The sequence below is a fragment of the Triturus cristatus genome, chromosome 11, assembly GCF_964204655.1.
Source record: "Triturus cristatus chromosome 11, aTriCri1.1, whole genome shotgun sequence".
Lineage (NCBI taxonomy): Eukaryota > Metazoa > Chordata > Amphibia > Caudata > Salamandridae > Triturus > Triturus cristatus.
In genome coordinates, this window is record NC_140594.1 from 1,054,123,126 (window position 1) to 1,054,135,006 (window position 11,881).

Here is an 11,881-nt window from a genome sequence, read left to right on the forward strand (position 1 = left end):
CCCAGCCATAACCACTGAAGGGTCGGAGGGCTTGACTTACCAGCTGCTGCCGGACCCAGCGCAACATCCCCCCGGCTCTTGCGGGTGCCGCCGTGCAGCTGCCCCGCCGCGGGGCTCGGGCTGGCGCTCAGCGTTCCCCTCCCATAGCGGGCTCCAGGAGACGATTATGGCGTAGGTCCGCGTCACAGCGTTCGAAGGATCCACGTTCTCCCAGGCTGAGGTACCCTCATCCTTCGACCACTGTCAGTGGACTGAGTAAACCACGCCCACTCCGCCGCTTGACGCTCCGCCCAGCAGCCAGCTCGACAGCCCCGCCCACAGTGCTATACTGACGGAAGCGTAGCCTTCTGGAAGTGGCGTCATCAACGCTATGCGGAAACGGGAGGGGAGTCCCGTGACGTTAAAGGAAGTGGTTTTTCTTTGACCTACAGTTAGAGTCCCTGCGATGCGAGGAGTGGTGTTTGTTGTTTTTAAACAACATTACTGCAAGAAAATTGTTTCTTGAAGTGGAACTTTTATCATGAGCCAGTCGCTCGTATGTTTAGGTTCTTAGAGTTCTGCCTATTTAGCGGTAGTGTTAAATAGATGTTATTAGTATTGAATGGGATTTTATATAGCGCGAACTTTACCCAAAGGTGCCAGAGCGCTTTACAAAAGGACCAGTTACATTACATAAGGGCTTCGGAGTACTATTAGCAGACATGCCAACTCTCCCGATTCAGGCGGGAGACTACCGATTTCAAGGCTAGTCTCCCGCCTCCCGATTCCTGTAAGCAAAAACCCGATTCCTCGGGGGTTTCAGCTGACAGGGCTTGGTATTGTGTAACATGCTAATTCCTCCAGCAATAGTCAGAGTGGCGATGTAGGGGCTCTAGAAGGGGTGAAAAACCAACAAAGCCCATTAACAAGCGAATGGTCTTTTAAAGACCTGTGAAGTACGCGGGGGCTGCTGTGTGTGTGTGTGCCCCCTGGAAGCTGTTTCAGCCTGGGCTGCCACACAGGGGAGGGGGGGGGGGGGGCGGTGTATGCACTGCCAGCAACCTGCCAGGCCAGTGCACAGGACTTGCATCACCCTCTCTCTGCCTGCCATTGCGCTCCATGCTTCTGAAAGGTAAGAAAAAAACGTGCATTTGCGTTTCAAATTTCCGATCCTGCAGCAGCACACTTCCATAGCCCATACATGACAGTAACCCGAATCAAGGCCCCATTCTCCCGATTTTTTTTTTTTAAATCTCCCACTTTGCTCTTCTGAAATGTTGGCATGTATGTATTAGTATTAGAGGTGGGAGAGTCTAGAAATTAACAGGGAGAAACGATGGCATGCCACTAAGTTCCCACGGCGTGCACGCATACATGTCAACACCCGTTTCAGATGGGATACTCCAAACTTTTGAATGTAAAAATGTTTGTATTTAAATATTTTAGTTGTTTGCAGCAAGGGCACACGTCGGGGGTACACGCTTGTTGACGGCGTCCACTCACTATGTTCACAGAGATGGACACCGCAGAGAGGATGTGGTCCGTCGGCTGCGCTGCCGCCTCTGGTGCAGGAAACCACGGTTCGAGCCTCGAGGTCGCGTCCACGTCCTGTGATTCTGGGCAAATCACTTAATCTCCCCGTGCCTGAATGTGTAATGTCAATACGGTGCTATGTAAAGCGCTCCAATACCTTCGGGTCGAGTTCGCGCTATATAAATATGCAAAAAAAATAAAATCTGCCAAAAAGTTGATCCCCGTTGAAATATGCTGAACTTGTCCCAGTGTAATTTTCTGACACGGAGACAGATTCAGCAGCGTCTACACGTTGTCCTCTTTCCTTACCGAGCAGCAACCTGCAGGCGGAGAGGACTTTGTTTTGAATTGAAGCGGGTTTAAAAACAAAGACCTAAGTCAAGGGGCTTTCAGGCCTCCTTTTGTTCGAGTATTCTTCTAGGAGCTATCTGGAGCCCCACAGTTAAATGCAAATGAATGGAAAGAAAACATAGGCAAACAGCTTATTACTTCACAAGGACTTAAGTCAGACTTTTCACTTTGTTCAGTTCCTGTATATAAGAAATATGTAAGAATATCAGATGTGTTGGTCTGTCCCGGTAGTTACACAAATGACAATGTAAATACCACTATTTTGTTTTATTTCTTTTATAGCACTACGCATGCCAATGCAGGGTGTCAGAGCACTTTAAAAGTACACATCATACTTTCACAACAAATCATATAAATTTGTAAAACAATGTACAGGATCTGTTAAATAAGACAGCAAGTGTTACAAGGTGTAAGAGTCACATGTCCTTCATTGCCCACTGTGCTATATTAGAAAGATTACAATTTATGAACTGCATATATCAAAGAGATGCCTGTGTTAAAAGCAGGAACTCATTTACCTAGCTAGATAAAATACAAATCTGACATCTGCATGATAGATGATGGGCCTTGTAGGAGACAAATCAACCCTCGTTGCTACTGGGACTAGCCAAAACACAGATCCCTCCAGCAAGAGCATTAGTTTCCAGAGTTATCTTACAAATATTATTATTTCCTGAGACTTACTGGGCACACAATGATCTTTGCTGCAGGTGCCTTAACCTCATAAGATATTTTAAAATACAGACTTTGCAACCAATTAAGCAGAACAGATTTACTGCCACGTCTCTCCTTGTTACCAATTTCTTTGTGGCAGAGTTTAAAAAAAAAAAAGATGTATAAGTTGAGGCCAACATTTTCCATCTGGGTTGCGTCACTTGTTTGGCACAACCCCGATTCAAAAGCTCATTTGTTAGCTTTCTTTATGCACTCACATGTAGTCATGATAGATCTGCTAAACATAAGTGTGAGGTATTAGGATCTGATGTCACTTCTTGTGATGTAATTTTCTGTGAGGCCATGTCATTTCCTGTGATGTTACTTCCAGTGATGCCATGCTGTGATGTCATTCGCTGTGATGTCATACGCGATGATGTCACTTGCATACTGCCTAACTTGGTTAGTTCCCTCACTTCTGTTTTTAAGGACTTTTGCCTTGTCTTCAGCCAACTATTGATATATTCATGTCCCCCACCCTGACAAAATACCACTGGTGCACTAAAAGGCAAGTCATTTTCCACTTATTTGTGGCCTAGATTCCTATCATGGAGCAACACTATAGAGCATTAAATCAAACACAAGAGGTTTTTCTAGACTGCACATCCCAAAGTCACGTATTGCAAGGTGTTCTTATAAGTGAAAAGAAAAAGAAGGGTTGGTGAAATAAAATACTTGTCAATGATCACACAATTTGGTGAAGTGAGAAAGCCATGATTGAGCCCAGGTTTTCTGGTACAGTATTGTGCAGTTCAGCCTTCAAACCAGTATCTCTGTCTGTCACCCATTTTACATCAAAGGTCACTGCCTTGTGTTTAATTCTTGGTGCATGAGGTTAGAGCATGGGTGGCAGGCAGGAGCCGCACTAGGCTTGGCTCATTTTGGTCTCAAGGTTTCAAGAGAACCTCCAGCTTAGCCAGTGCCAGCTATCTTGCTTAAGCTTTTAGTGTCCTGCCCATCTCTAGCTGTTATAATTGAAGCCACAAAACTCGTTGAGCAGAGTTTTGTATTCAAGACAAAAGCAGGGTTTCAGTAGCAGACTGGGTTTATTCATAAATCCCACTAAGAGAAGCAGCGACCAGCTCCGAAACAGCTGAGCTTACAATTGTTCAGTGGTAGCCAGAGTGGTGGTGCTGCTTTTAATGCACCTGCAGCTAGACTCACATTTGAAGCACACACCCAACCTGCCAGAGATGCCTCTCCCTGTATTTTGTGTCCTCAGTGCCACAGAAGCCACTATCATCTGTACTATCTGCAGCATCAATTACCAACCATGAAAGTAGCAGCGAGCCCGAACAAGGAATCAGTGGCCTCAAGACATCTGAGTGAACAAAAATCGTCTGCTGCTGCAAGTAAGTCCTATACACAAAAACAAACGAGAAAAGATCCCTTTCTCATAGGAAGTGGACAAGCCAACAACTGAACATAGCATGGTTGTCAGGCAGAAGCCAATTAAAATTTTTTCTTGGTTTGAGCTCAAGGGTCAAAGAAGACGTCAAGCTGAACTAGAGCAGGGACCTGACTTGAACTTTCAGTGGCTCATGGCCTCTACCTTCTGATATTTTATGTTATATAATGTGTATTTGTATAGAGCACACACCCAGGAGGGTGTCTTGGCACTGAAGCCGAAGCTGTATGGGCCGAGAAAGATCGGGGCTAGGTAACGAGCCACGTCTTTAGTGCATTGAATGTGTGTTTGAGGAGTTTGAAGAGTACTTGTTTGTGGCCTGGGAGTCAGTGGAGCTCTTTGAAGTGCAGGGTGATGCGAGTGTGGGGTGGGCGGTGAAAGGTGAGTCTGACTGCTGAGGTCCGTATAGTCTCTAGTCTTTTGGTCAGTTGAGCATTGACTCCAGCTTAGAGGGCATTGTCTTAGTCCAGCTTGCTGGTGATGAGGGCTTGGGTGACTGTTCTGCAAGTATTGATAAGGAACCATATGAAGACCTTCTTGAGTGTGTGGAAGCAGGATATGGAGTCTGCATTCATTTGGCTGGTGATCATGAGTTGATTCTCAGTTACTATTCAGAGGTTCTTTTCATGGGTTGACAGGAGGGGAGTGGGTCTGAGTTCGGCAGGCCACCAGGTGGTGTACCAAAGAGATCTGTCTTTGTTGAAGATTTCTACTTCCGTCTTGTCTGTGTTTAACAGAGCCAGTTGGTTTTCATCCATCCGTCGGGGTCGGTGTATTGTCAGAGATGGAGAGGATGAGGTGGGTGCCATCAGCATAGGATGCTATGTTGATTCCATGGGTGAGGATGATGCTGGCGAGTGGAATCATGTAGGTGTTGAAGGTGGGGCTGAGTGGGGATCCTTGTGGAGCTTTGCAGATGAGGATGACGGCGTCTGAGGTGAAGAGGGCCAGGCTGATCGACTGGGTGCAACCTGTCACGAAGGAGCAAATCCAGTGAAGTTCACAACTTTGGTGCCAGCTTGGTGCATTTGTTGGATAAGGATGGGGTGGGAGACAGTATTGCAGGCTCTGGAAAGATCCAGTAGGATTAGCGTCACAGTGTTACTGATGTTCATGGTCATCCGGATATTCACAGCAGCGAGCAGGGAGGTCCCTGTACTGTGGTTGTACCTGAATCTGGTTTGAGTAGTGTTTATAAGGTGTTTGTTGTTGAGGTGGGGGCTAGCTGTTTGTTTATCATCTTTTGCACGACTTTTGCTGGATAGGATACCGGGGACATTGGCAGGTAGGTGGCTAGCATCTTCAGGTCTGCTGATTGGTCCTTGGGGGGGGGGTAAGGGATTACTGTTGTGTGTTTCCAGGCATCTGGGTAGGTGGCTGCGATGATTGAGTAGTTCAGGATTGGGTTGAGGGCTGCGCTGATGGGGTCCAGTCCTTTAATGAACATGTGGTGAGGGCAGAGGTCTGAAGGAGCTGTAGAGTCTATGGACTGCATGGTCACCGCGGTTTCTTGATGGGTGATTTTGGGCCAGGTGTTCAGGGTGGTCCTCTGGGTGTTGGTAGAGATGGGCAGGAGTTCAAAGATTTCTTAGATGCTAGTGATCTCTTTGCTGAAGAATAGGGAAAGCTGCATGCAGAGGTCCTGAGAGGGAGTTACACAGGTGGAGCTTGCTGCTGGAGAGGTGAAGTCTTTCACTATGGCAAAGATTTTCTTGGTGTTGTTGGTGATGCTTTCGATGCGTTTAGTTAGTGCAGAGCATTCGGTGGCTCTGATTTCACGATGGTAGCATATGAGGAAAGATTTGTAGGTGTTCTGATTTTGTTTCCATCTTTCTCATCACTATTACTGGAAGCAGTATGTAGTGACACCGAGTTGGCTAACCAATTCAAGTCTCACCATGGCTTATTCTGCTGTTTGTTATATAGGCAGCATCTTCAAAGTGCTCGGAAGCTATTATGTGATGTGTAGAACTGAGCTACTTAAGTGTCTGAACATAAATTCTGTGATATTAGCTGTATCATACCTGTGCACTAGGTGTGGGAGAAGTTGCTTCAGCATTGGTAATTTGCCTGTCAGTTGAAGACCACATTTAATTTCTGCTAATTATAAGGTGGCCAGGTTTTCAGAACCAAAACCCAGAACAGGCTGTTAGTGTTAGCATAGGAATGTGAAAAGATTACTGACATAGCACTACCGTATTACGTAGCTCCAGAGACATTGCTCTGTACCTTTGTTTTTGTGGTGATCAAACAGTAAAAATTAAATGTAAATATGCTCTGGTTGCAAATTGGTAATTTAGGCACACACATATGAGGTTGTAAGTGAACCTAGGGTATGTGGAGCTACTGAGCCTGTAATAGCATTGGGTCTGATCTCGCTTGCTGTGTGCTCACATTTGGCCTTTTTCACCAGCAATCTCATAATCGGTGAGCGTGGTATGAAACACAAATATAATTGCAATTGGATTACACAAAAAGGCACAAGACACATTTGTTTGGCAAGCTCTACACTTACCCCTACTATTGCAGCAGTGATAAGAAAACGCTGCAACTCTGAGGGTAGGTGAGCACCCAGGTTTTTCGGGTCGATGTGTGATAGAAGGTGCTCCACACCAGTTTCTTCAATTCATTTCTGGACATGTAGCCATGGTTTTATAACAGGATAAGACTGGAATGCAAGAAAAAATACCTACCTCGCCCGGTTTATGTGAGGGGGCGGCATGTCGAGGGTGGCTCTGCGGACTTGTTTCCAGTCTACCTACTCTGGTGGGGTAGCCACCCCAGATGTTCAGGCATATTATATGGCCTCCCATTTACTGGTTCTCAACGACTGGTGGTATGGAGATCATTGGGACCCGGCATATGCGGTGGAGCGTTGGCTCCTGGGAGACAATGCTCTCCACAAGGTTCTCTATTCAGTAGCAGTGCGTCGTGAGCTACCACCTGCCACAGCCACGATCTTTCAGATTTGGAGGGCAGCGCTCCGTCAGATGGGTTGGTGGGGAAGACTCACTAAAGAAACTCCACTGTGGAACAATGGACAGCTCCCATAGTTATTACACTTGTCCGGCTTCCGGAGCTGGGAGGCCATTGGGATAGATACGGGGGGGCATGGGCAGTCATACGTGGATGTACGCTCAAGTCCTTTCTGGACATCCAGGTAGACTACGATATGCCCCGCTCGCAATTTTATCGCTATCTTCAGTTCAGACACGCATTTACCCCATACATATCTCACATAACAGAAATTCCTGAATTTAACCCCATCGAGGCGAAGGTTTTCATGGGTGACCTAGGGGATCACAAAATCACCAACATATATCGCACACTTATCAATAATACCCCCACCACACTCCATAAAACTAGGGAGACACGGCAGCAAGATCTAGGTCCCTTAGATAAAGATGACTGGATGGTGGCGTTGGAGTCCCCATGCAGCGCAGCAATTGCGGCTCGCCTGCGCCTCATCCAGTTTAAATACCTGCGCAGAGCCTACTACACCAGACACAGGCTCTGGCATGCCGGACTTATCGCATCCCCGCACTATTTGCGCTGCAGATCTATGGAGGGTACATTCCTACACATGCCCAGCACTATAAAAAATTCTGGAGGGGGTTTTCACATGCCTGTCTGAGGTTCTGGGGTGGGTTCGTACTTCTTCACCACGCCTGGCTATGCTACATATTACAGAGGACATAGGGAGTAATAGGTACCTCTTTCTCGGTTTAACACTGGCCAAGAGAGATATCGCCCGGGCCTGAAAGAATGAATTCGCACCATCGCTTGGGGCGTGGAAGAGGGGTCTAGATTTGTGTATGGGCCTCGAAACTTACGGTTTTCGAAGCCAGGGGATGCCCCCGTAGATGCTACAAAATTTGGAAGCGGTGGGCTTACTATACGGGACAGTATCTGGAACCTCCTCCCCCCCATACCTGATAGTTGCGAGCCCATAGAATGATATTGTTTAGTCGACGTATTGGTAGAACATATAATCGCTTTGCTCATCATTGGCAGAATCTCTCTCTTCATTTAGTGTTAATATATTTGTCAAGGGGAGACAAAGTAGCACAGTTAGTTGCTTTTTCTTTCTTTTTCTTATTTTCTGGTTCTCTTGCAATGTATTTTCTGTGGACTGCATCCTGTATTATTACTGGAAATGTTGATACATATATTTGCTATCATATATATTTGCATCGGGTGCCATATGAGGCACTTGTACTATTCTGGATGTCAACAATAAAAACATGTTGTGAAAGGAAAAAAAAATACCTAGACTGGGGTAGCTAGTCTCACATAGAGCTGGGAAACCTGGCAAGGCTCTGGTAAAAAGTTTTTTTGAAATGTGAACGTTATTGAGATTTTTTAAGAGACTAGACAATATTACATCCATTCTCAGGGTGCGGCTGTGGTAAAGAACGTACTTGTCCTCGTACCATACTGGACATGAAAGCGGGTCTGATAAAGGTGTGAGGATGAGTAACATTGTACACTTCATGGTTGTGCTCATCTGACTTCACAAAACTGTAACAAGTATTTTGTTTAATGCAAAATGTGAGGACATCGGGACATCGGTAAAAAAAAAGAGACTGTCCCAACAAATCTGCTGTATCTGGTCATCCTGAGAGGCAATGCTCTCTCGCTAATGCCAGCGTTCTATCCCAGATGGCTGGGCACAATCCATCCAATCACCACCAACCATTAAGTATCCATACATTTAATATTCAGTCACCACACCCAAAACTTCCCAATCGTTTTTATTCACTAATTGTCAATTTATTGCTCCAGGCACCCTTTCAGTCCCTTGAAACAATATTTCAGATGATCCCCAGACAAAACACAATGGAGGTGACCTCCAGAAATGGACAAAAACTCCTCATGTGGCACCCATAACTTGAAATAACACCCCAGCGGAGTACTGTAAAAAACCAAAATGATGGTCTGATCTCTATACTGGAACACAAAATCCATGCTGGAGGTCGCCTCTAAACACTGGACATATTCTCTCCTGATTAGGCTAGAAGCACTTTACACTAAATCCAGGCATTACATGAGACTGGACGGAGATTATTTCAAACACTGGAGATCGTCATCTACTCGCTGCATCTCTTTTCCCAGGCTATACTATTAGATCAGGGTTGAAGCCCCACAGGTATGAGGTCAGCGATTTGATTGTGCCTAGAACACAGGCGCTGAGCAGATTGCAATTTATATCAACTTAGCACGAGGGGGTAGAAAAGAGGGGCAATTGAGAAAGAAAGGGAGATACAGAAGCACATATAGGGTCATAAATGGACATATAGACATACATATATGTGTGTGTATATAAATATATATATATATATATATATATATATATATATATATATATATATATATATATATAGCGGTGAGTTCCCAGACTCCAGCAGATAACTGGAACAGGTACAGACCACCACACGCAGAGAGATATGTTTAAAGCAGGTTTATTCTTTCGAGTCAATCGTCATGACTCGTTTCGGCCGCGTTTCCACGGCCTTGATCACATGACACCTGAAGAACCAAACAATAAAGATTTTGACATATATATATATATTATCTACTGGCGGTCGCCAGTAGATAGTTATAGTTAGGACCGAGTTTCCATAGGAAATCTGAATATTCTATTTTGAATAACTTTGGCGCCGGTTGACGAATCCTCGCAAAATTTTCAAAACTAATGGGGCGCTCCGTTCAGCTCCTACCCTGATTTTTTTTTTTTTTAAATCGCGGGGGTGCGCGCACCGTGCGCGCACGGTGAAAAACCCCCCCAAAAAACAAACCATATTTTTAATACGTAGTTCATTGGAAAATAAATATATAAAAATAATAATAATACATAAATAAATTAGCATTTAAAAAACCGTACAAATTCACTGAAAAAACCCTAGGTTTCACACACGTTATAGTTAGGAATTAGCATTTAAAAAACCTTGCAAATTCACTTAAAAAACCATAGGTTTCACACATGTTATAGTTAGGTGGATATTTCACTCGTAAAAAACCAATGAAATTCCCCCGTTATAGTTAGTTCAGATAACTATAACTTGCGCGACCGCCACTCTATCACAAGGATGATGTCATCAGTGATGTCATGAGTGATGCCACTGACCATGTCATGAGTGATATAATATGTGACGTCATGAGCAGTGGATTGCGCGCGCGCGAGTTATAGTTATCTGAACTAACTATAACGGGGGAATTTCATTGGTTTTTTACGAGTGAAATATCCACCTAACTATAACATGTGTGAAACCTATGGTTTTTTAAGTGAATATATATATATATGTGTGTGTGTGTGTGTGTGTGTGTATATATATATATATATATATATATATTGCAGAACTCCTCGTAACACAAGGATGACGACGCCGTGTTCTGGCCAAGAAAACTTTATTCAAGTTGACTTGAATAAAGTTTTCTTGGGCAGAACACGGTGTCGTCATCCTTGTGTTACGAGGAGTTCTGCAATTTTACACGGACCGTGCTGGGGTGGTCCGCTTCGACGACGCACCCTCTGTTCAGGAGTGCGGTGGCAGTTACCCGAGCCGGGAGGAATAAAATATATATATATATATACACGCACACACACATATTTAGTTATTTATATATATGTAGTAAATGTTTAATAGGGTTGAATATTGGTATCCAGGTGTTTTGGTGACACCATAAACCAAAAGGGTGAATACTGAGTGGCTTATAAATGTCACCAAAACCAGCAGTGGCAATATTGGACCATATCACACATGTAATCCTTGTGTATTTTTTATATTACCTTTTTATTTTGGCTAATTAACTTGAAAAAAAAAACAGTTTTACCGAAAGTGTCTCATTGTGGGGGTTGGGATGGGGTGCGAGGCACACACCAAAACCAGAGAACTGGCACACGGTTACCAGCAATAACACAGCCCCTAACAAATGGGTACCAACACTGTCACTTGCTCACTGCCACAGGAGTTGCAATTTTGACATGGCGACACGGAAATGGCTACAGCGTTAAAAGTAGACTGACACTAGGACACTAACAAGGGGACACTATCACAATAGGTAGTGTCATTAGATTAATGACACAAGCAAATCAACTTTGACACTAGACCACTTGGACGGGAGACACAGAAACAGGAAAACCAATACTGCCATGGGAAATGAGACACTAGAGTGCTGACATGGGGCACAATCCCTAATACTGGGACACTGACATAGAGGAGTTTCTCTGAGATACACTAACACAGGGACTTTATGGCACAAGTATATTGACACTAGGACACAATACCAGTACATATCATAGGGACACTGACTGGCAGGACGAGACATTAGTGTACTGACGTATATACTGACATGGGCACAATGACACAAAGACACTAACAGGGAGACACTGACACTGAGATATTGCCACTGGGGCACAAATACTAGAAAACTAACACAGAGACACCAACCCTGACTTAGGGATTTTGACATGGGACAGTGAAAGTGTGTCGGGTCACATACATTGGCATAAAAACACTGACTTAATGGCACCCACAATCACATTGGAACCACCACCATAGGGGCAACACCGATCACACTGCAACTCTGACACAAGGACACAGTCACAGGAACACAGACACGGGAGCACCAATGCTTAAGTGGGATAGCGAACTGAAAAACGTGACGCCGGAATCCTGACGGGGGCACAAACATGAACACCGGGACAATGGTAGGGGCAGTGCAGTGATACTGGGAGACTGAAAAGGGGATATTAGAATACTAAAATACTGAAGCTTTGACACAACACCAGGATAGGGAAATGGCACAGGAGTCTAACACAAAGGCACTCACTGGAGGCTTGGCATTTCGGAATCAACTGTTCCCATGAGGCACAGGGTCAAGACTGATTTGCAT

General features: G+C 44.8%; 1 protein-coding gene across 3 annotated transcripts in view; it reads right to left on the minus strand.

Moving 5' to 3' along the window:
* ATP11B (ATPase phospholipid transporting 11B (putative)) overlaps positions 1-295 on the minus strand; it is a 446,007-nt gene extending 445,712 nt beyond the window's left edge. For all 3 annotated transcript variants that reach the window (XM_085635367.1, XM_085635368.1, XM_085635366.1), the window contains exon 1: positions 41-295. In XM_085635367.1, coding sequence (XP_085491493.1) covers positions 41-67 — 27 coding nt within the window. In that variant the 5' untranslated portion in view covers positions 68-295. The remainder of the gene's footprint in view (positions 1-40) is intronic.
* Positions 296-11,881: the final 11,586 nt, after the last annotated feature.